Genomic DNA, 26,178 nt, shown 5'->3' on the forward strand with positions numbered 1-26,178 from the left:
ATATGGTGGAATTCTTCATTAAGATGGAGAGTGATATAGTTAATTCAGAAACAAAGGTTCTGAACTTAAAGAAGGGTAACTTTGAAGGTATGAGACGTGAATTAGCTAAGATAGACTGGCAAAAGAATAAACCAGGGAAGGTAGTGCACCCGTGGCTGACAAGGGAAATTAGGGATAGTATCAATTCCAAAGAAGAAACATACAAATTAGCCAGAAAAAGCGGCTCACCTGAGGACTGGGAGAAATTCAGAGTTCAGCAGAGGAGGACAAAGGGCTTAATTAGGAAAGAGAAAAATGATTATGAGAGAAAACTGGCAGGGAACATAAAAACTGACTGTAAAAGCTTTTATAGATATGTGAAAAGAAAAAGATTGGTTAAGACAAATGTAGGTCCCCTACAGACAGAAACAGGTGAATTGATTATGGGGAACAAGGACATGGCAGACCAATTGAATAACTACTTTGGTTCTGTCTTCACTAAGGAGGACATAAATAATCTTCCAGAAATAGTAGGGGACTGAGGGTCTAGTGAGATGGAGGAACTGAGGGAAATACATGTTAGTAGGGAAGTGGTGTTAGGTAAATTGAAGGGATTAAAGGCAGATAAATCCCCAGGGCCAGATTGTCTGCATTCCAGAGTGCTTAAGGAAGTAGCCCAAGAAATAGTGGGTGCATTAATGATAATTTTTCAAAACTCTTTAGATTCTGTATTAGTTCCTGAGGATTGGAGGGTGGCTAATGTAACCTCTCTTTTTAAAAAAGGAGGGAGAGAGAAACCGGGGAATTATAGACTGGTTAGCCTAACGTCGGTGGTGGGGAAACTGCTGGAGTCAGTTATCAAAGATGTGATAACAGCACATTTGGAAAGCGGTGAAATCATTGGACAAAGTCAGCATGGATTTGTGAAAGGAAAATCATGTCTGACGAAACTCATAGAATTTTTTGAGGATGTAACTAGTAGAGTGGATAGGGGAGAACCAGTGGATGTGGTATATGTGCATTTTCAAAAGGCTTTTGACAAGGTCCCACACAGGATTAGTGTGCAAACTGAAAGCACACAGTATTGGGGGTATGGTATTGATGTGGATAGAGAATTGGTTTAGACGAGGGAATTAAATGCAGCATCTCCAAGTTTGCGGATGACACGAAGCTGGGTGGCAGTGTTAGCTGTGAGGAGGATGCTAAGAGGATGCAGGGTGACTTGGATAGGTTAGATGAGTAGGTAAATTCATGGCAGATGCAATTTAATGTGGATAAATGTGAAGTTATCCACTTTGGTGGCAAGAACAGGAAAACAGATTATTATCTGAATGGTGGCCAATTAGGAAAAGGGGAGGTGCAACGAGACCTGGGTGTCATTATACACCAGTCATTGAAAGTGGACATGCAGGTACAGCAGGCGGTGAAAAAGGCGAATGGTATGCTGGCATTTATAGCGAGAGGATTCGAGTACAGGAGCAGGGAGATACTACTGCAGTTGTACAAGGCCTTGGTGAGACCACACCTGGAGTATTGTGTGCAGTTTTGGTCCCCTAATCTGAGGAAAGACATTCTTGCCATCGTGGGTGTACAAAGAAGGTTCACCAGATTGATTCCTGGGATGTCAGGACTTTCGTATGATGAAAGACTGGATCGACTAGGCTTATACTGTCTGGAATTTTGAAGATTGAGGGGGGATCTTATTGAAATGTATAAAATTCTAAAGGGATTGGACAGGCTAGATGCAGGAAGATTGTTCCCAATGTTGGGGAAGTCCAGAATGAGGGGTCACAGTTTGAGGATAAAGGGGAAGCCTTTTAGGACCGAAATGAGGAAAAACTTCTTCACACAGAGAGTGGTGAATCTGTGGAATTCTCTGCCACAGGAAACAGTTGAGGCCAGTTCATTGGCTATATTTAAGAGGAAGTTAGATAAGGCCCTTGTGGCTAAAGGGATCGGGGATATGGAGGGAAGGCTGGTACAGGGTTCTGAGTTTGATGATCAGCCATGATCGTACTGAATGGCGGTGCAGGCTCGAAGGGCCAAATGGCCTACTCCTGCACCTATTTTCTATGTTTCTATGTTTCTATGGGTCATGAGAAGGCCTTGGCAGGCAGGATTAAGGAAAACCCCAAGGCATCCTACAAGTCTGTGAAGAGCAAGAGGATAAGACATGAAAGAATAGGACCTATCAAGTGTGACAGTGGGAAAGTGTGTATGGAACCGGAGGAAATAGCAGAGTACTTAATGAGTACTTTACTTCAGTATTCACTATGGAAAAGGATTTTGGTGATTGTAGGGATGACTTGCAGCAGACTGAAAAGCTTGAGCATGTAGATATTAAGAAAGAGGATGTGCTGGAGCTTTTGGAAAGCATCAAGTTGGATAAGTCGCCGTGACCGGATGAGATGCACCCCAGGCTACTGTGGGAGGTGAGGGAGGAGATTGCTGAGCCTCTGGTGATGATCTTTGCATCATCAATGGGGACAGGAGGGGTTCCAGAGGATTGGGCGGTTGAGGATGTTGTTCCTTTATTCAAGAAAAGGAGTAGAGATAGCCCAGGAAATTATAGACCAGTGAGTCTTACTTCAGTGGTTGGTAAGTTGATGGAGAAGATCCTGAGAGGCAGGATTTATGAACATTTGGAGAGGCATAATATGATTAAGAATAGTCAGCATGGCTTTGTCAAAGGCAGGTCGTGCCTTACGAGCCTGATTGAATTTTTTGAGGATGTGACAAAACACATTGATGAAGGTAGAGCAGTAGATGTAGTGTATATGGATTTCAGCAAGGCATTTGATAAGGTACCCCATGCAAGGCTTATTGAGAAAGTAAGGAGGCATGGGATCCAAGAGGACATTGCCTTGTGGATCCAGAACTGGCTTGCCCACAGAAGGCAAAGAGTGGTTATAGAGGGGTCATATTCTACATGGAGGTCGGTGACCAGTGGAGTGCCTCAGGGATCTGTTCTGGAACCCTTACTCTTCATGATTTTTATAAATGACCTGGATGAGGAAGTGGAGGGCTGGGTTAGTAAGTTTGCTGATGACACAAAGGTTGGAGGTGTTGTGGATATTGTGGAGGGCTGTCAGAGGTTACAGTGGGACATTGATAGGATGCAAAACTGGGCTGAGAAGTGGCGGATGGAGTTCAACCCAGTTAAGTGTGAAATGATTCATTTTGGTAGGTCAAATATGATGGCAGAATATAGTATTAATGGTAAGACTCTTGGCAGTGTGGAGGATCAGAGGGATCTTGGGGTCTGAGTGCATAGGACGCTCAAAACAGCTGCGCAGGTTGACTCTGTGGTTAAGAAGGCATACAGTATATTGGCCTTCATCAATCATGGAATTGAATTTAGGATCCGAGAGGTAATGTTGCAGTTATATAGGACCCTGGTCAGACCCCACTTGGAGTACTGTGCTCAGATCTGGTCACCTCACTACAGGAAGGATGTGGAAACCATAGAAAAGGTGCAGAGGAGATTTCCAAGGATGTTGCCTGGATTGGGGAGCATGCCTTATGAGAATAGGTTGAGTGAACTCGGCCTTTTCTCCTTGGAGTGACAGAGAATGAAGGGTGACCTGACAGAGGTGTATAAGATGAGAAGCATTGATCGTGTGGATAGTCAGAGGCTTTTTGCCAGAGCTGAAATGCTTGCCACAAGAGGACACAGGTTTAAGGTGCTGGGGAGTAGGTACAGAGGGGATGTCAGGGGTAAGTTTTTTACTCAGAGAGTGGTGAGTGTGTGGAATGGGCTGCTGGCAACGGTGGTGGGGGCGGATATGATAGGGTCTTTTAAGAGACTTTTGGATAGGTACATGGAGCTTAGAAAAATAGAGAGCTATAGGTAAGTGTAGTAATTTCTAAGGTAGGGACATGTTCGTCACAACTTTGTGGGCCGAAGGTTTTCTATATTCTATGATGAAAACCTGGCTGAACCAATGGCATCTGACAGATGTACAGCAGTGTGTGAGCAATCATTGTCCTGCCAAGCTGACACTCCTCACAGAGGAATCATAGACTCTGGCCTCTGTAACAGGGAGGGATCTCTATGGACACATAGTGTATCTGAGTATTTGATTTTCCTTTTCCATTGCAGGCCCATCGCTCTGCATTTCTCCAGCTAGGGGCTTCTGTGGAACATCAGATCAGGGTCATATTCAAAGTAATGGAAGAGTATGACTGGGGACGCTTTGCCATCATCACCAGCTTCTTCCCTGGATATTTGGAGTTTCTGGACCACATCAGGCTTCATGTTGACACCAGCTATTTTGAGTGGGAAGTTGTACAGACTCTTACGCTGGAAATGACGCGAGATGGCAACGATTCGACAACCAAGCGGCTTCTCCAGCAGATTGATGCACAAGTTCTGATTCTGTACTGCTCGCGACAGGAGGCGGAGTACCTCTTCGAAATGGCTGACCAGGCAGATCTCTTAGGCCCAAGCTATGTCTGGATACTTTCCAGTATTGCAGTTGGCAACCCAGAACAGGTGGCAAAGCAATTCCCTGCAGGCTTGATCAGTGTAATGACAGAGCGGTGGAAGATGAGCGTCAGGGAAAGGGTGCTGGATGGCATGGCAATCATCGCAAAGAGTGCAGAGAACCTTTACGAAACATATGGATATATTCCTGAAGCAAGAGCTGATTGCATGAATCCAGTTCAAGGGGGCATGGAGAGCATATTGTACAGGTATGGATCTGTTAATTGATAAAGCAGGTTCTCAATAGGGAGCTATGATTCTCAATGGCCAGAGGCGAGGCACAGTTAATCTGCAGCGGACAATGACCTTTCACTGCTTTATGTCCATTCATGTGAATCAATTCATCAGTGTCGAATACTGATACCTTTAAGGTACCTAAGAATGATTCATGAGAGCTGAATTATTAGCATTAAACCGTTCCTGGTAACAATCAATTACAGTTGGTTCCCCTTTACATTTACTGCTGTGGATTTTAATGTAATGATCCCTCAAAGAGTAACCCTTACACTTACTGCTATGGTGGAGGAAGCTTTTGTTTGAAAGTTATGACTTGGGGAAAACACTTAGCCCTGATCTGAACTTCATTTAGGTTAGAGTAATTCTGGAAAAACACTCAGGTAAAATTGCTCAGTTGTGGAAGAGTTAATTTAATCAATTTAAGAAAGAATCCTGGCACAAGTTGGTCGAAGCAATAGGAGGATTCAAGGAGGACAAACCAGGAATGCCCTTTGAGGGGAAAAAATAGGACATCCAGGGTTAATATGACCTGAAAAACAAAGGAAATAAAAGTTAGAGCAACAGAAAGAAAAGAGGAGTCACAATGGAAAGGAAGCTTATGACAGCGAAAGATTCATACTCAGTGCTTAGTCCATTCCAGTAAATCAAATCATTAGTATGACTCTCAAAAATGCTGATACCTTTAAGACAAGTATGTGAGGGAATTGAGAAGGAAGACAAGTAACTGGAAAAGGTTAATAAGTAGTATTAAACTAAAGCACATTTTATAAAAATACTTCCCCATATTTCCTTTCCAACCAACACTGTCTTGTCGATTACTTTGAAAGGAAATTACAAAAACACATAAATTTCAGAGCACACACACAAAATGCTGGAGGAACTCAGCATCATAAAGGTGGGTGGTGGGGAAGGAACAGAAGGCTGAAGGAGATAGGTGAAGCCAGGTGGATGGGAGAGGAGGGATGAAGGCAGAATCTGGGAGGTGAGAGGTGGAAAAGTAAAGGGCTGGTGAAGAAGAAATCTGACAGGAGAGGAGAAAGGGAAGGAGGAGGGGTACCGAGGGAGGTGAGGAGAAGAGGTAAGTGGTCAGAGTGGAGGATGGAAGAAAAGAGAAGGGGAGAGAAGAAAGTACTGGAAGCTGGAGAAATCAATATTCATGTCATCAGGTTGGAGGTTGCCCAAATGGAGTATGAGGTGTTGCTCCTCCAAACTGAGCATGGTCTCACTGTGGCAGTATTGGAGGCCGTGGACTGACATGTCAGAACAAGAGTCAGATGGAGTAGAGGTGCTCGACAAAGCGGACCCCCAATTTACTTTGGGTCTCACCAAGGTAGAGGAGGCCATATCAGGAGGACTGGATATACTGTAACAGACGACATCAGCAGATCCACGGGTGAAGTGTTGCCTCACCCAGAAGGGCTGTTTGGGGCCCTGAATGGAAATGACGGAGAAGATAAGTGGACAGGTGTGCATTTCTGTTGCTTGCGGGAATATTAGGAGGTAGATTAGTGGGGAGAGACAGATAGACAAGGGAATCACAGAGAGAGCAAACCTTGCACAAAGTAGAGATCCAGGGTGGGGGGAGGGGGGAGGCAAAGATGTGTTTGATGATAGGGTGCGTGAAGATGGTGTAAGTTGCGGGGAATGATGCAGAAGTTAATGAGGTGGTAGGTGAGGACAAGAGGAACTCTATCATTGTAAAGGTGATGGGATGAGTGTGGATGTCCAGGCAATGGAGGTGAGAGCAGCATCAATGGTGGAGGAAGGGAAACCCTGTTGTTTGAAGAAGGAGGACATCTCTAATGTCATGTAAAGGAAAGCCTCATCCTGCAAACAGATCATAAGCATGCTGGAAATGCTAAACAACACACATAAGATACTGGAGGAATTCAGTAGGTCAGGCAGCATCAATGGAAAATAATAAACAGTCAGTGTATCGGGCTGAGACCCTTCTTCAGGAAGATGATCCTGAGAAGTCCATTATGATGAGTGATTTATAGCTGTCACTCTCTTCTACAGTCTGTAGTCGAGGTCTCCAGGAGACTGCCTACAGCTGATACCAATGCAAGAGATGGCTACAGTGTTCCCCTTACCAAGAAAATCACCACACAGGTCAGTGCATTTCCATGTGCTAACACTTTTCATATTCGGCAACACATCCCATTCATACAGCTCTTAGTTGTATTGCTTACAGTAGTCCTTTGTCCACAAATAGACACACACACACACACATACACACACACACACACACACACACACACACACACACACACAGAGTAAATGGTAGAGAAGGTGGCAAGGATTTGTTACCATGCTCTGTAAATGGAGGGATGTCCCTATAGTCCTAATGGTTCAGCTTCTATGGCAAGTACAGTCCATAAGACATAGGAGCAGAATTAGCTCATTTGGCCTATTAAATCTACTCTAGCGTTCGATTATGGCTGATTTATTTTCCCTCTCAACCCCATTCTCTTGCCTTCTCCCTGTAACCTTTGACACCCTGACTAATCAAGAGTCTATCAACCCCACTTTAAATACACCCAATGACTTGGTCTCCACAGATGTTTATGGCCTCACCACTCTCAGGATAAAGAAATTCATTCTCATCTCTGTTCTAAAAGAACATCCTTCTAATATGAGACTGTGCCTTCTGGTCCTAGATTCTCCTGCTATTGGAAAAATCCTCTCCACACCCACTCTATCTAGCCCTTTCTAGGTAGTCCAAAGTCGGTATGCAGCAGTAGAAGCTCACTCTACCCTCTCTCTGTGCCAGCCAGCCAGTGATTGTTGCCACTGACCACTGACATCAACCCAATGGCAGTAATCTAGTTTTACTATAGTGATGGCAACATTACAATTGGGTCCTCTTGATCATGTAATTCCTTGTGCTGCCATCCTCTCTCAGGATTACGGCACTTACTTCCTCATTATTAGCACGCTAACAGTATAATTTGATGGCAGGATCTCCAACGTGGCTGTTGTAAGCCCAGGCTCAGCTGGTCGTATGCAGCCTTCAACTGGCACAGCTCCCCTCACAGTGGGTATATCATGTTGAAGTATTACACTGGTCAATTAACATCAGAAAACTGACACTAAAGTGTGAAATGTCACCTGTTTTTGTGTTGAAATTCAAGTTTACAGACTTAACAGTTTGGGTTGCTGAGAGACCTGTGTCAACCATGGTAATGGAGATTTCAATGTGTTAGGAATTCAATTTGTCATGGTAGTTGAATGATGTGGGCTGCATCTCATGGTAGATTGCTTGTACCCTTGTGACAAACTACTCCCGTTTAAAAACTAAGTGACTGTAATCATTCTTACACAGTTCTTGTCTATCTGAAACAAGGGAGCATTTAGTCCAGGCACATTAGAGATATTTAGCAGGTAAAATTTCAGCCAACAAAGTAATGTCACCACTAACAGAAAGGTTAAGGAGCAGTTAATTAGTACAAGTAAACAACGGGGCATCTATTTTGACCTTGTCCACATTATGAGAATTCCATTGGTACAGACTGTGACCTTGAGCAGGTTGTAAACATTCCAGATTTACTATTACAGTACAAGGAGCTGATGCAGTCAGCCAGTTTGGAGGATTTATGAGCAGACTGTAGACTGGGAGTGCTTTGCCTCGACCAAAGGGAGCTCCGTGTAACATTATAGAGATCTATAGAATTGTGAGGGACCGCAATACCGTGTGCAGGTGAAGTGACTCAATATCTTTGTCAGATTTTATTTTGAGGGCAATGGGCGGAGAAGTGGAGCCTCTATAGCCATCTGTGGCAATGAATTCCACAGATTTACCACCCCCTGGCTAAAGGAATTTCTCCTCGTCTCTGTTCTAAAGGGATATGATTGTATTCTGAGGCTGTGCCCTCTGGTGCTAGATCTCCCACTACCGGAAACATCCAGAAGTCTTTATTTATGTCTAGTGCGGGGGAGTCTAAAACAAGAGGGCACAGGTTTAAAATCTGAGGGGGAAGATTTAAAGGGGGACTGAGAAGTAAGATTTTCACACGGAGGGTGGTGGATAAATTCGGAATGAGATTCCAGAGGAAGCAGGCACAATAACAATAGTTTAAAAGCTTTTGGAAGGGTTCATGGATAGGAAAGGTCTAGAGAGACTTAGGCCAAATTGCAGGCACATGGAACCTGCTCAGGAAGGCAACTTTGTCAACATGATGAGTTAGGCCAAAGGTCTTGTACCCGTACTTGGAACTCGATGACTTTATAATAGTAATGCAAGTACTATGGGCATATCTGATATTTAAAGTGATACAGTGTTTGTAGATTTCTTACATTTGAAGGGCAGTAATTTTATGTGAAGAATAGTAAAAGGGATTGAAATTAAGAAGTATCAGCAGGAACAGGTCAAATGACCCTCTGTCATTCAGTGAGATTATGGCCCACCTGGTCTTGACTTCAGCTTCAATTCTCTGCCCATTACTTTTCCTCGAGCCCGTTACCCTTCTGCAGCAGAGGTTGCTGACAGTAGCTGGCCAGAGCCCCCTGTCCTGGGCCAGTCTTTCAAGTTTTCCCCAAGAATAAATACATTGCCCTTTAAAGAAGGAGACTGCACACAATACTCCAGGCAGGGAGTACTGGATAATGCTACGACTGTACAATGTCCCTGTAGTTAAAGGAAAACTTCCTTACTTTTATACTCCATGCTCTTTTGCTTTTCTGATTACTTGCATGTACTTGCTTGCCAATTTTGTATATCGTGCTGAGGTCACTCTATCCTCGTGTCAACTCTCTCTATTTAGCATATTCTGCTTTTCTATTCTTCTTCCATTCTATGCTTTCTCGCATTATATTCCGCATGCGAATCCACTTCACCTGTCTCGATTCCACTGTGGACTCATGTCCTCTACTCAGCTTGCATTCTTGCTTCAGCTTTCTTTACCTAGAGCCTGGTCTCTCCAGCTAGGTCACTAACGGAGATTGTGAAGAGCTGATGCTCCTGCACTGATGCTTTAGAACCCCACCAGGAACAGTCTGCCTGCTTGACATAGATTAATCTTTTATCTCTAGGGGACTCCAGGATTTTGGGGAACAGGCTGCAAATTGAAACAGAAGCTAAAATGAGATCAGGCTCAGGGGTCAAATGATCTAGTCTTTACTCTATTTGCTTACGCAATGTCAAAATTAACCATTTATTCTTTCTCTCAGCCATCCATTCTATTCCCAAAGGCATGAGCTTGTACTTTGTACAGTGAATTTCTGTGTGACACCATTCTGAATGCTTTCAGGAAATCCAAATACACTGTGACTATTGTATCTCCTTTCTCAACCTTATTTGTTACATTATCAAACAACGTCAATAAATTGATCATCAATGATTTCCCCATTGTCCCATTACACACACCTGCGACAGAGAGAGAACTAGACACAGTGCTGGAAATAGTCAGCAGGTCAGGCAGTACACATGGAGAGAGAACCATTTTTAACATATGAGGTCATTAACCCTTTGTCAAGAGAACAGTTCAGATTTCCTTCATCTGCATCACTTTGCCTTTGGATACTGTGAGAGACGAAGGCCGAGATGGCTGCCACAACACTGTATCCACATCTCACCGCCTCTAACAGTAATCCTGAAATATATTTTACAGGCACATGTTGAATGTTAGCTGGGGAAGTAAAGAATTCTCTTTCAATGAGGATGGATATTTGGTGAGACCACCGATGGTTGTATTGAAGTTGAACAATGGCAGGATTTGGGAGCAGGTAAGTATCGGATGAGTGTCCCTTTACTGATAAAGTTGCATCTTGATATTTCAGTAATTGTGTTCTATGTTTACATTGCATTTAGATTCTCTTTGATCAGCTTTTATTCTCAGGCAATAAGTAATGTGTATCATGTGTATAATGTGTCAGTGTGTGTCAAGCCTCTGGAGAAGTAGCAGAATGGCTAGAAAAAGAAACAGAAAATTCTGGTCAGGCAGAGCTATGGAAAGAGAAACAGTTTCAGGTTAAAGACGATTCATCAGAACTAGAAAAGTGAGAAAAGCAGTTGAATTTAAGTTGCGGAGAGGGTGGGTGAGGGATCGGTAGTTTGAGGCTCCTGTGGTGATGCAGTACTGGAGGTGCAACACCTGCTCTTTTACCCCTTTCCTTCCTACCACCCAGGGGCTCAAACTGTCTTTCCAAGTGAATCTGATTCATACACATTCTGTCCAATCTAGTGTATTTCATGTGGTTGTTCTCTGCATTGGAGAAATCAATCACAGAATGGGTGACTGCTTTGGGAATTTGACAGAAAAATTCTTACTTAGAAAACAGTTCAGGCAATTTGTAATAGATAGCTAAATAAACACTAAGGAATTAAGGAATAGAAACTATGTTTAGGATTGTTATCTTGGACTTGTCCACTGACTAACCTGCTTTTGTGCTGTATGTTCTTGTATTATGCTGGTCACTGTTCTGATTACCTCCTAATACTCTTCCCCATTCCCAAGCTCAGAGAAAAACCTTATGGAAAAAGTTTCCCAGTGCACAATCTAAAAACTCTCCATAAAGTTGCAATATAACCTCTTGAATTTTGAACTCATTATCTCGACTAATAAAGCAAGCATTCCATAATCCTTCTTAACTACCTTATTGACCTGTTTAGCCACTTTCAAGGAGCTATGAACTTGGATCCCAATATCTGACTACTCTAACACTGTGAAGGATTTTGCCCTTAACAGTGTATAGTCTCCTTGCATTTGCCCTACTAAGGTGCAACACCTCACATTTATCTGGGTTAAACTCCATCTGCCACTTCTCTGCCCATATCTTCACCTGGTCTACAGTTTATCACACTATATTCTTTGCCGGACTTCTACGTTATCTACAACTCACCAATCTTGGTACCATCCACAAACTTACTAACCTCATTCATCTACATTTTCATCCAGGTCATCACAAACAACAGAGAGGCTATTAGATAGGCACATGATTGTGCAGGATGTGGTGGGATACGGACATTGTATAAGGAGAAAGGATTCGTTGGCCATGTGATTACTAATGAATTAGTTCAGCATCACACTGTGGGCTGAAGGACCTGTACTGTTCTATGTATTTGTTTGAATATATTGCTCCCAGAGTTGGCACCCACAAATGACCCTGGATTGGTACCTTACCACATGCATTTCGTTCTTGCTGATCGCATCTTTTTAGCTTCCTAATCCCCTATTGTTTGAGTTGTGCCCTGTCTTGTCTTATTTAGCCCCAGAAATACATCCCCAGCCACTCTTTTCCCACATGTAATCCCTGCTGCTGCTCCTAACCCAATCCATTATTCCAGTCCTCCTTTTCTTCTGCCCACTCATGTGCATCCCAACTACCTTTTCTAAAATATATTCCTCTTTCCATATTTCTTGATTTGGAGCTTTAAAACCCTTCAGCATTTTCCCCATCAACTGACCGTTGTACAGTTGGTGTCTGAGGGACATCAACTATATAGGAACAGAATGTATTTACATGTGCAACAAGACAGACACTACTTTATATATTATAAAGTATTGATACAATATATAGATATATTATATTATTACTGATATTACCAGTCTGCTTGTTGGCCTCTTTTCCAATAACTTAGGAGGGTTATAAGGAGTGAGAAGGCCTCGGTATGTATGATTAACATAGAACACAGAACATGGACATCTACAGCACATTACAGGCCCTTTGGCCCGCAATGTTGTTCTGACCATGTAACCTACTCTAGAAACTGCTTAGAATTTCCCTCTATTTTTCTAAACTCCATGTACCTATCTAAGAGGCTCTTAAAAGACCCTATTGTATCCGCTTCCGCCGCCGCCGCCAGTGGTGCATTCCACGCACCCACCACTCTCTGTGTGAAAAACTTACCCCTGACATCCCCTCAGTACCTGTTTCCAAGCACTTACAACTATGACCCCTTGTGTTAACCATTTCAGCCCTGGGGAAAAAAACCTCTGGCTATCCACATGATCAATGCCCCAAGGTGTTTAAAAGATTCAAGGTACATTTATCATCAAAGTATGTCTGCAGTAGACAACCCTGAGATTTGTCTTCCCCAGACAGGCACAAAACAAAGAAAAACCATGGAACCTGCACTAAGAAAAACATCAAAACAACAGGCAAAAAAATGAACAAATCGTGCAAGCGGCAAAAAATCAGCGAAAACACAGAACATAAAACATCAAATCACAAAGTCATTGAAAGAGTCCAGGAACGTTCAGTTAGCTCTGTGACTTTAGCAGTGTGCCGCTCATTGACCGCAGGCCACAGAGCTAGTCTCCCTGATCAAAATCACACAGAATAGCCATAAAAAATTAGCGACCAGAAAGCAGAAAAACATACAACAGGAACTGCAGAGTCCAATCCACAAACCACTTCAACTAAGCCTTGTCCAAGACCAAAGGCCTGCACCATCCACCGGAAGCAGCGAGCAGAAGGGAGGTGGAAACTGATCAAACACAGGCACCTTTCTCCAGCAGAAGCGTATGAGAGGGAGAGAGAGACTGATCACCTGCTCGCCTCCCGCTCTCATCCTTGTTGATTTCAATCTTCCTTGACAATTTATTGGTGAGAAATGGAGTCAATCATGGGCTCGTGCTCTGTCTCCAGGCCTCTTGGCCTCCAGTCCACAGAACACTCGAAACCTGACTGACCTACCTCGGAGACAGCAAAGCACCAGATCACTCAGTCAGCCGGAAAACAAACCATCAAAATGTAGATCACAGGTTCCAATAGTAGCAGAGTCATATTTGAAAGAAGAATAGTGAGAGAAGTAGAGTCATGAACTGTTCCATTGTTATCTGGTGCCACCTTCTTCAGAACACGTACATGAAGAAAGAGAATGATAGATCGGGGAAAGTAGAGGACATCTGGCTGGAGTCAGAGGAAGGGAGATCTTAATGAAATTTAGTTTCAGTATTCACCACTGAGAGGGACTTTGATGTTTGTGAGGACTGTGTAGGTTGGCTGATATGCTGGAACATGTTGTCATTAAGAAAGGGGATGTGCTGGAACTTTTGAAGAACATTTGGATAGGTAAGTGAACATGAGATTCTGTAGATGCTGGAAATCCAGAGCAACACACACAAAATGCTGGGGGAACTCAGCAAATCAGGCAGTATCTATGGAAATGAATGAACAGTCAATGTTTTAGGCCAAGACCCTTAAATCTACAGGGCCAGATGTGATATACCCCAGGTTACTACAGGAAGCAAGAGAAAAAATTGTTGCGTGCTTGGCAATTATCCTCACTGGCCAGATGAGTAGTACCAGACGTTTGGAGAGCAGCAAATGTTATTCCTATGTTGTAGAAAGGGAGTATAGGTAACCCTGGGAATTATAGATTAGCGAGTCTTACTTCAGTGGTGGGAAAACTATTGGAGAGGATTCTTAGAAACAGGATTGACATGCATAGTGTGATTAGGGATAGTCAGCAACTCCTTGTAAGGGGCAGGTCATGCCACATGAGCCTAATTGAATTATTTGAGGTTGTGACTAAGCACATTGATGAAGGTAGAGCAGTGGATGTGCTGTATATGGATTTTAGTAAGGAGCTTGATAAAGTTCCCTATGGCAGGTTCATACAGTAAGTATGGAATCCAGGGAAACCTGTCTGTGTGGATATAGAATTGACTTGCCCAGAGAAGGCAGAGGCTTTTAGTAGATGGACAGTATTTTGCCTGGAGGTCAGTGACCAGTTATATTCCACATGTTTCTGCTCTGGGATCCCTGCTCTTTGTGATTTTTATAAATGACTTGGACGAGAAAGTGGATTATGAGGACATTCCTTTAAAACGGAGATGAGGAGGAATTTCTTCAGTCAGAGGGTGATGAACTTGTGGAATTCATTGTCAGATGGCTGTGGAAACCAAGTCATTGGGTATATTTAAAGCAGAGATGAAAGGTTCTTGATTAGCAAGGGTGTCAAATGTTACAGGGAGAAGACAGGAGAATGGAGTTGAGAGGGATAATAAACTGGCCATGATGGAATGGTGGAGCAGACTTGATGGGCTGAATAGCTATTATTTGGCTTCTATGTCTGATGGTCTTATGGAGGGATGGTTAGTCAGATTGCGGATGGCACGAAGGTTGGTGGCGTTGTGGATAGTGTGGAAGGCTGATGTAGCTTGCAGAGGGACATTGGCAGGATGCAGGTATGAGATGAGAAATGGCGGATGGAGTTCAACTGGAAAAACTGTGAAGTGATTCATTTCACAAGGTGGAATTTGAAGGCATAATATGAGATTAATAGTAGGATCTTGACAGTGTAGAGGAATAGAGGGATCTTGGGCAGTGTTTGCCCTAATTTGTAATGACCACAGTGCGAGATAATCTTGTGCGGTGCAATTTTTTTTGCCCAGTGACAACATGTGCACACTGAGTTTTTAAGTAGAATGAAACTTGAAGCTATCCTAAGGATAATAAACTACCTTACTAAATGACTCCACTTCTTCCCACTTGCAAATTCTCCGGCAACTCTTGCATCATGACAATAAACGCAGGTATCACCAGTTCCTGTATTGTACATAAATATTTCTCGTGGCTCTCCATGTTCCTGACCTCATGAACTTTCAGTGTAGCTGTTTCTACTGCTTCATTAAGCCATTCCACTTTAAGTGAACTAACAGTTGTTTGGTGCTGCACGCCCTTTGCTTCTTTGGAATTTGACGTAGTAAATCAATAATTTCTTCAATAAAAACAGTATAATTAAGCTAGTTTTAATATCTGCAGACAAATCAATGCAAACTCCAAGTTGTCAACACCGTCGGCATCAGAAACTGGAAAAGGAAAATGTGATTGTGTACAATCGTGAAATACACTTAACAAGCTAATGAGGTAGAGGGTGACAACCTTTTGTGCACAGTTTAAATTCCTTTGTGTGCTAGTAGCAAAAGGTGTGTGCGCGCACACCCTAGAGACAACATTGATCTTGTGGTCCATGTCCATAGTTTCCTGAAGTTGCTGCACAAGTTGATAGGATTGCTAAGTAGGTACATGGTGTGTTGGCCTTCATTAGTCAGGGAGTTGAGTTCGAGAGCTGTGAGGTAATGTTGCAGTTCTATAAAAGCCTGGAGCACTGTGTTCAGTTCTGGTCACCTCATTAGAGGAAAGATGTGGAAACTAGAGAGAGACTGCAGATGTTATTTACCAAGATGCTGCCCAGACTGGAGGGCATGTCTTATGAAGATAGAGATCTTCTCTTTGGAGTGAAGGAAAGTGAGAGGTGACTCGATAGAGGTGTTCAAGATGATAAGAGGCATAGATAGAGTGGATAGCCAGAGACTTTTTCCCAGGGTGGAAATGGCTAATACAGTGGGGGGGGGGGGGGGGGGGCATAATTTTCAGTGATTGGAGGGAAGTATTGGAGGGAAGTGAGAGGTGTGAGAGGTAGTTAAGTGTGTTGGGTGCATAGAATGCCCTGCCAGGGATACTGAGGCAGCTATATTAGAAACATTTAAGAAACTCTTAGATAGGCATATGGATGATTGAAAAATGGAGGGCCATGAAGGAGGGAAGAGTGAGATTGATCTTAGAGCTGGTTAAAGTTCAGCAGCACATCATGGGCTGAAGGGCCTGTAGTGTGCTGTAATGTTCTATATTCTCCATAATGGATATTACTTTCCTCTGCCTAATTCCTTGTCCACATACTTTCTCCTTTCTGAACTGAGGAGACCTGTTGAGAGAACTAGACAGGGTGGACAAGGAGAGGATGTTTCCTATGGTGGAGATATCCATGACTTAGAGGGCACAGCCTCAGCATTGAGGGGTGACCTTTTAGAACAGAGATAAGGAGGAATTATTTTATCCAGAGAGTAGTGAATTTGTAGAATCTGGGGGCAAGGCCTATCTGATGGGTATGGATTCAGCAATTATACATAGCCCAAATATTTGACGCAATGAGCAAATAACCTACTAACCGGAACGTCTTTGGAATGTGGGAAGAAACTGGATGAAGCCCACGCATTCACGGGCAGGACACACAAATTCTTTACCAATGCTGTCAGAATTGAATTTGGAACTCAGACACCCTGAGCTGTAAAGGAGATACAAGTCTTTTACATTTAACCTGAAAAGAATATGGGAAGTCAGATCCTCAGTGTATCATAGAGTCATGGACTTTGGCTCAACTGTGTTGGTCCCATTGCTTCCATTTGGCCCATATTCCTCTGACCCTCTCCTATTCATTACTTATATAGATAGCTTTTAAATGCTAATATGCTTACCTCAACCAACCAATATTCCTGACAGCTCATTCCAAATTGCACTTACAGCAAATATTCTATAGCCTTAGCCTCACCACATTTAAAGCCTACATTTTTATTCTGAATTTAGATTTGCCTCAAATATATCTGCATTCTAATTGTCTTGAATTTATGAAGTATGTGACAGTGTCTTGATAAATTAACCTGTTGTTTGTCTTACACTAAATATTTAATGGTGTACTATTATCAAAACCCTGTACCTGTCTGAGGTGTAATTCTCAGTGCCTCACTTGCGACTAATTACATTTCCGCACTCACTGTGGTGCCCTGGTGTCACTGACTTGCGTCATCCAATACCAGCAGATGGATTATACCCAGGCAATTTAATCTCATTCAAAAAGCAATTTTGTGAAACTGCTCTTTTGGCAGTTTCCCTGATGTGATTGTGGATGTTTGATTTAAATTACTGGATAAATCACTGTCCAATATAATATTTCTATAACAGCTTATTCCTACAATGTCTAAGTTACTGTTTGATTAATTAGGGCTAGTGATTGGTATAGTGTATTAGTATAGGGATTAGTATAGTATATTGGTGTAGGGGTTAGTATTCTGTATTGGTGTAGGGATTGGTATTCAGTATTAGTGTAGGGATTAGTAAACTGCATTGGTGTAGGGATTAGTATACTGTATTGGTGTAGGGGTTAGTATAGTGTATTAGTGTAGGGGTTAGTATTCTGTATTGGTGTGGGGGTTAGTATTCTGTATTGGTGTAGGGGTTAGTATAGTGTATTAGTGTAGGGGTTAGTATTCAGTATTGGTGTAGGGGTTAGTATACTGTATTGGTGTAGGGGTTAGTACTCAGTATTGGTGTAAGCCCATTTGATGACGGCCCATTCACCACTGAGGAACTGAAGAAGGCCAAATATGCACTCAAACAGGGCGGGAGTGCTGGACCAGATGGGACACCATCAGACGTCCTGAAGAACTACGACCTGGACGACATTTTGCTGGACATATGTGATACGGCATTGATGAAGGGTGACAAACCAGAACAGTAAACACGAGAAATTCTGCAGATGCTGGAAATTTAAGCAACACACATAAAAGTTGCTGGTGAACGCAGCAGGCCAGGCAGCATCTCTAGGAAGAGGTACAGTCGACGTTTCGGGCCAAGACCCTTCGTCAGGACTAACAGTTCCTCTTCCTGGACTGTACCTCTTCCTAGAGATGCTGCCTGGCCTGCTGCATTCATCAGCAACTTTGATGTGTGAAACCAGAACAGTGGTCACTCTCAAACGTTATTCCAGTCCCCAAGTCTGGATCCCTCACAAAGACAGATAACTACCGTGGTATCAGCTTGACCTGCATCTTAGCAAAGTTATACAATCGAATGATCTTGAACAGGATTCGCACCGCCATTGACCCTAAGCTAAGATTCAATCAGAATGGTTTTCGGCAGAAGCGCACAATAGTAATGCAAATACTTACTCTCCGTAGGATCATCGAGGAAGTCAAGAAGAACAACCTACCAGCTGTGCTTATTTACATCGATGTTCGCAAAGTTTTTGACTCCATTCACCGAGGTAAAATGCTGAAGATAATGAAAGCTTATGGATTGCCAGACCATCTACTGAGAGCGATAGAGTCCAACTATACCAAAACCATGGCGAAAGTTGTATCACCAGACAGAGAAACAGCAGTGTTCGAGCTCCTAGCTGGTGTGCTGCAAGGAGACACTCTGACACCCTACATCTTTATAATCGTCCTTGATTACGCTCTGCGTCAAGCTACCAAAGATCATGACAAGCTTGGTTTTACCATAAAACCAGGGCGAACCAAAAGGGTCAGACCAGTTACAGTCACCAGATCTTGATTTTGCAGATGACATAGTCCTGCTCTCTGACCAGATGGAGGAAGCACAGCAGCTACTGACAAAAGTGGAAATAGAATGCAATAAAGTTGGACTTCACCTAAACGCTAAAAAGACAGAGTACATGGCGTTTAGCTGCGATGAAGGTACTCTCAAGACCTTAAGGAATGATACCATTAAGAAAGTCTTTGATTACAAGTACCTCAAGTCAAGAATGATGAGTTCGGAGAAGGACATAAAAATATGGAAGGCGCTGGCGTAGAGGGCTATGAACGACATGAAGGAAATCTGGAAGTCGAACCTGACCAGAAAACTTAAAAAAGAGGATTCTTATAGCAGTCATAGAGTCCATTCTCACGTACGGATGCGAGACATGAACACTCACCAAGACAATGCGAGTCTCTAGATGGTTGCTATACACGAATGCTCCGGATGGCTCCTGATGTGAGTTGGCAACAGCACATGACGAACGTCGAGCTCTATAACAACCTACTGATGCTCACCACTAAAATCGAGGCGAGAAGACTGCAACTAGCGGGGCATTGTCTACGCCACCCCGAGCTACCTGCCAGCCTAGTCATCATATGGGAGCCCAAGCACGGGAGGATGAACCCTGGGCGCCCTCCCAAGACTATGGTCAACACGCTCCTAGAAGACAGCGGCGCGGCTAATGTAGATGAACCGAACACACTGATGAGGGAGAGGGAGAAGTGGAGAGTCTGTCATCGTGCCTGACACCAGCCCCCTAGGCCTGAGTCGACGTAGTAGTAGTAGTATTGGTGTAGGGGTTAGTATCCAGTATTGGTGTAGGGATTAGTATAGCGTATTGGTGTAGGGGTTATTATGCAATATTGGGGTAGGGATTAGTATTCTGTATAGGTGTAGAGGTTAATATCCAGAATTGGTGTAGGGGTTGGCATCCAGTATTGGTGTAGGGGTTAGTATACTGTATTGGTGTAGGGGTTAGTATCCAGTATTGCTGTAAGGTTAGTATAGTGTATTGGTCTAGGGGTTAGTATCCAGTATTGGTGTAAGGTTAGTATAGTGTATTGGTCTAGGGGTTAGTATCCAGTATTGGTGTAAGGTTAGTATAGTGTATTGGTCTAGGGGTTAGTATCCAGTATTGGTGTAAGGTTAGTATAGTGTGTTGGTGTAGGGGTTAGTATCCAGTATTGGTGTAAGGTTAGTATAGTGTATTGGTCTAGGGGTTAGTATCCAGTATTGGTGTAAGGTTAGTATAGTGTGTTGGTGTAGGGGTTAGTATCCAGTATTGGTGTAAGGTTAGTATAGTGTATTGGTCTAGGGGTTAGTATCCAGTATTGGTGTAAGGTTAGTATAGTGTATTGGTGTAGGGGTTAGTATCCAGTATTGGTGTAAGGTTAGTATAGTGTATTGGTGTAGGGGTTAGTATCCAGTATTGGTGTAAGGTTAGTATAGTGTATTGGTGTCGGGGTTAGTATCCAGTATTGGTGTAAGGTTAGTATAGTGTATTGGTGTAGGGGTTAGTATCCAGTATTGGTGTAAGGTTAGTATAGTGTATTGGTGTAGGGGTTAGTATCCAGTATTGGTGTAAGGTTAGTATAGTGTATTGGTGTAGGGGTTAGTATCCAGTATTGGTGTAAGGTTAGTATAGTGTATTGGTCTAGGGGTTAGTATCCAGTATTGGTGTAAGGTTAGTATAGTGTGTTGGTGTAGGGGTTAGTATCCAGTATTGGTGTAAGGTTAGTATAGTGTGTTGGTCTAGGGGTTAGTATCCAGTATTGGTGTAAGGTTAGTATAGTGTATTGGTGTAGGGGTTAGTATCCAGTATTGGTGTAAGGTTAGTATAGTGTATTGGTCTAGGGGTTAGTATCCAGTATTGGTGTAAGGTTAGTATAGTGTATTGGTCTAGGGGTTAGTATCCAGTATTGGTGTAAGGTTAGTATAGTGTATTGGTCTAGGGGTTAGTATCCAGTATTGGTGTAAGGTTAGTATAGTGTGTTGGTCTAGGGGTTAGTATCCAGTATTGGTGTAAGGTTAGTATAGTGTATTGGTCTAGGGGTTAGTATCCAGTATTGGTGTAAGGTTAGTATAGTGTATTGGTCTAGGGGTTAGTATCCAGTATTGGTGTAAGGTTAGTATAGTGTATTGGTCTAGGGGTTAGTATCCAGTATTGGTGTAAGGTTAGTATAGTGTATTGGTGTAGGGGTTAGTATCCAGTATTGGTGTAAGGTTAGTATAGTGTATTGGTCTAGGGGTTAGTATCCAGTATTGGTGTAAGGTTAGTATAGTGTATTGGTCTAGGGGTTAGTATCCAGTATTGGTGTAAGGTTAGTATAGTGTATTGGTGTAGGGGTTAGTATCCAGTATTGGTGTAAGGTTAGTATAGTGTATTGGTGTAGGGGTTAGTATCCAGTATTGGTGTAAGGTTAGTATAGTGTATTGGTCTAGGGGTTAGTATCCAGTATTGGTGTAAGGTTAGTATAGTGTATTGGTGTAGGGGTTAGTATCCAGTATTGGTGTAAGGTTAGTATAGTGTATTGGTCTAGGGGTTAGTATACTACAGGGTTTTTCAGCTGGGGTTCTGCAGAACCCTAGGGTTCTTTGAGAAGTCCATAAGACCATAAGACTATAAGGTATAGGAGCAGAATTAGGCTATTCAGCCCATCGAGTCTGCTCCATCATTCCATCATGGCTGATCCCAGATCTCACTGAACTCCATACACCTGCCTTCTTGCCATATCGTTTGATGCCCTGACCGATCAGGAAACAATCAACTTCCTCCTTAAATATACTCACAGTCTTAGCTTCCACCTCAGTCTATGCTAGAGCATTCCACAGATTTAGTACTAAAAAAATTCCTCCTTACCTCTGTTCTAAAGGGTCGCTCCTCAACTTTGGTGCTGTGCTCTCTAGTTCTGGATACCCCATCATAGGAAACATCCTCTTCACATCCACTCCATTAAGTCCTTCCAACATTCGGTAGGTTTCAGTGAGATCCCCCCACATTCTTCTAAATTCCAATGAGCACTGACCCATAACTGCCAAACCTATTCACCTTGAAATGAATGCCAACATTGCATTATCCTTATTTACCATCGACTCAACCTGTAAATTAACCTTCTGGAAGTTTTGCATGAGGACTCCTAAGCCCCTCTGCACCTTTGATGTTTGAACCTTCTCCCCATAGTCCGCACTATTGCTGCTTTTAACAAAATGCTTTATCATACATTTCCCAACATTGTATTCCATCTGCCACATTTTTTGCCCATTCTTCCGATTTGTCTAAGTCCTGCTGCAATCGCATTGCTTCCTCAGCACTACCTACCCCTCCACCTATCTTCGCATCATCCACAAGCCTTGCCACAAAGCCATCAATTCCGTTGTTTAAGTCATTGATAAAGACAAACAATATGGGAAGTAATAGTCCCTATACTGACCCCTGAGGAACACCACTAGTCATTGGCAGCCAACCAGAAAAGGCCCCCTTTATTACCATTTTCTGCCTCCTCCCTGTCAGCCATTCCTCTGTCCATGCCAGTATCTTTCCTGTATCGCCATAGGATTTTATCTTGCTCAGCAGCCTTATGTGTGGCACCTTGTCAAATGCCTTCTGAAAATCTCGGTAAATGACACCCACTGCCTCTTCTTTGTCTATCCTGCTTGTTGATTACTCAAAGAACTCACAGATTTGTCAGGCAAGATTTCCCTTTACAGAAACCACGGTGACTTTGACTTATTTTATCATCAGTCTCCAAGCACCTTCAAACCTCATCCTTAATGATAGACGCCAACACTTTCCCAACCACTGAGGTTAGGCTAACTGGCCTATAATTTCCTTTCTTTTGCCTTCTTCCCTTCGTTCGGGGTTCTGCGAGAGATCATGATTATAAATAAACATTGCTTTTTGAACTTCACGCAACCTGTTGTGCTATCGCTCGCAGTGCTGGGCACTGACCGAGCAGACCCGTTAGCAGTCTCATTAGAGATTCTCAGCCCAGTATGGCAGGGCGCAGTAGACCCAGTTTATTTGGTTGAGCCCATTCTCAGTTTTAGATGTGAGATAGGAGAGGCCAGTGAAAATTGGGAGGGCGCTGTATTGCATAGGGCGAGGATGGATGCTGATAATTGGTGAGTGGTGTATTGCATGGAGGGGAGGATGGTTTGCTGATAATTGGTGAGTGCTGTATTGCACAGAGGAAGGACGGTAGGCTGATATTTGCTGAGTGCTGTATTGCATGGAGGGGAGGATGGTAGGCTGATAATTGGTGAGTGCTGTATTGCACGGAGGGGAGGATGGTTTGCTGAATATTGGTGAGTGCTGTATTGCATGGAGGGGAGGATGGTTTGCTGATAATTGGTGACTGCTGTATTGCACGGAGGGGAGGATGGTAGGCTGATAATTGGTGAGTGCTGTATTGCACGGAGGGGAGGATGGTAGGCTGATAATTGGTGAGTGATGTATTGCACGGAGGAGAGGATGGTAGGCTGATAATTTATCAGTGCTGTATTGCACGGAGGGGAAGATAGTAGGCTGATAATTGGTGACTGCTGTATTACACAGAGAGGAGGACTGTAGGCTGATAATTGGTGAGTGATGCATTGCACGGAGGGGAGGATGGTTTGCTGATAATTGGTGAGTGATGTATTGCACGGAGGGGAGGATGGTAGGCTGATAATTGGTGAGTGCTGTATAGCACGGAGGGGAGGATAGTAGGGTGATAATTGGTGAGTGCTGTATTGCACGGAGGGGAGGATGGTTTGCTGATAATTGGTGAGTGCAGTATTGCACGGAGGGGAGGATGGTTTGCTGATAATTGGTGACTGCTGTATTCCACGGAGGGGGGATGGTAGGCAGATAGTTGGTGAGTGCAGTATTGCAGAGAGGGGAGGATGGTTTGCTCATAATTGGTGAGTGCTGTATTGCACGGAGGGGAGGATGGTTTTCTGATAATTGGTCAGTGCTGTATTGCACGGAGTGGAGGATGGTTTGCTGATAATTGGTGAGTGATATATTGCACGGAGGGGAGGATGGTAGGCTGATAATTGGTAAGTGCTGTATTGCATGGAGGGGAGGATGGTTTGCTGATAATTGGTGACTGCTGTATTGCACGGAGGGGAGGATGGTTTGCTGATAATTGGTTAGTGTCCTATTGCACGGAGGGGAGGATGGCAGGCTGATAATTGGTGAGTGCTGTATTGCACGGAGGGGAGGATGGTTTTCTGATAATTGGTGAGTACTGTATTGCACGGAGGGGAGGATGGTAGGCTGATAATTGGTGAGTGCAGTATTGCACAGAGGGGAGGATGGTAGGCTGATAATTGGTGAGTGCAGTATTGCAGAGAGGGGAGGATGGTTTGCTCATAATTGGTGAGTGCTGTATTGCACGGAGGGGAGGATGGTTTTCTGATAATTGGTCAGTGCTGTATTGCACGGAGTGGAGGATGGTTTGCTGATAATTGGTGAGTGATATATTGCACGGAGGGGAGGATGGTAGGCTGATAATTGGTAAGTGCTGTATTGCATGGAGGGGAGGATGGTTTGCTGATAATTGGTGACTGCTGTATTGCACGGAGGGGAGGATGGTTTGCTGATAATTGGTTAGTGCTCTATTGCACGGAGGGGAGGATGGCAGGCTGATAATTGGTGAGTGCTGTATTGCACGGAGGGGAGGATGGTTTTCTGATAATTGGTGAGTACTGTATTGCACGGAGGGGAGGATGGTAGGCTGATAATTGGTGAGTGCAGTATTGCACAGAGGGGAGGATGGTTTGCTGATAATTGGTCAGTGCTGTATTGCACGGAGTGGAGGATGGTTTGCTGATAATTGGTGAGTGATATATTGCACGGAAGGGGGATGGTAGGCTGATAGTTGGTGAGTGCAGTATTGCAGAGAGGGGAGGATGGTAGGCTGATAATTGGGAAGTGCTGTATTGCATGGAGGGGAGGATGGTAGGCTGATAATTGGTGAGTGGTGTATTGCACGGAGGGGAAGATGGTTTGCTGATAATTGGTGAGTACTGTATTGCACGGAGGGGAGGATGGTAGGCTGATAATTGGTGAGTGATGTATTGCACGGAGGGGAGGATGGTTTGCTGATAATTGGTGAGTGATGTATTGCACGGAGGGGAGGATGGTAGGCTGATAATTGGTGAGTGCTGTATTGCACGGAGGGGAGGATGGTAGGCTGATAATTGGTGAGTGCTGTATTGCACGGAGGGGAGGATGGTAGGTTGATAATTGGTGAGTGATGTATTGCACGGAGGGGAGGATGGTTTGCTGATAATTGGTGAGTGTTGTATTGCACGGAGGGGAGGATGGTAGGCTGATAATTGGTGAGTGCTGTATTGCACGGAGGGGAGGATGGTTTGCTGATAATTGGTGAGTGTTGTATTGCACGGAGGGGAGGATGGTAGGTTGATAATTGGTAAGTGCTGTATTGCACGGAGGGGAGGATGGTAGGCTGATAATTGGTGAGTGATGTATTGCACGGAGGGGAGGATGGTAGGCTGATAATTGGTGAGTGTTGTATTGCACGGAGGGGAGGATGGTAGGCTGATAATTGGTGAGTGCTGTATTGCACGGAGGGGAGGATGGTTTGCTGATAATTGGTAAGTGCTGTATTGCACGGAGGGGAGGATGGTAGGTTGATAATTGGTGAGTGATGTATTGCACGGAGGGGAGGATGGTTTGCTGATAATTGGTGAGTGTTGTATTGCACGGAGGGGAGGATGGTAGGTTGATAATTGGTAAGTGCTGTATTGCACGGAGGGGAGGATGGTTTGCTGATAATTGGTGAGTGATGTATTGCACGGAGGGGAGGATGGTAGGCTGATAATTGGTGAGTGTTGTATTGCACGGAGGGGAGGATGGTAGGCTGATAATTGGTGAGTGCTGTATTGCACGGAGGGGAGGATGGTTTGCTGATAATTGGTGAGTGTTGTATTGCACGGAGGGGAGGATGGTAGGTTGATAATTGGTAAGTGCTGTATTGCACGGAGGGGAGGATGGTAGGCTGATAATTGGTGAGTGATGTATTGCACGGAGGGGAGGATGGTAGGCTGATAATTGGTGAGTGCTGTATTGCACGGAGGGGAGGATGGTAGGCTGATAATTGGTGAGTGCTGTATAGCACGGAGGGGACGATAGTAGGGTGATAATTGGTGAGTGATGTATTGCACGGAGGGGAGGATAGTAGGGTGATAATTGGTGAGTGCTGTATTGCACGGAGGGGAGCATGGTAGTCTGATAATTGGTGAGTGCAGTATTGCACGGAGGGGAGGACGGTAGGCTGATAGTTGGTGAGTGCAGTATTGCACAGAGGGGAGGATGGTAGGCTGATAATTGGTGAGTGCTGTATTGCACGGAGGGGAGGATGGTTTGCTGATAATTGGTAAGTGCTGTATTGCACGGAGGGGAGGATGGTTTGCTGATAATTGGT

General features: G+C 43.8%; 1 protein-coding gene across 4 annotated transcripts in view; it reads left to right on the top strand.

Moving 5' to 3' along the window:
• Positions 1–26,178, top strand: part of LOC140187222 (glutamate receptor ionotropic, NMDA 2C-like) — a 123,010-nt gene that overhangs the window by 11,618 nt on the left and 85,214 nt on the right. For all 4 annotated transcript variants that reach the window (XM_072242313.1, XM_072242312.1, XM_072242315.1 and 1 more), the window contains 2 exons: positions 4,082–4,674; positions 10,312–10,426. In XM_072242313.1, the coding sequence (XP_072098414.1) occupies positions 4,082–4,674; positions 10,312–10,426 (708 nt within the window). The remainder of the gene's footprint in view (positions 1–4,081; positions 4,675–10,311; positions 10,427–26,178) is intronic.

Source organism: Mobula birostris, chromosome 24 (genome assembly GCF_030028105.1).
Source record: "Mobula birostris isolate sMobBir1 chromosome 24, sMobBir1.hap1, whole genome shotgun sequence".
Classification (NCBI taxonomy): Eukaryota; Metazoa; Chordata; class Chondrichthyes; order Myliobatiformes; family Myliobatidae; genus Mobula; species Mobula birostris.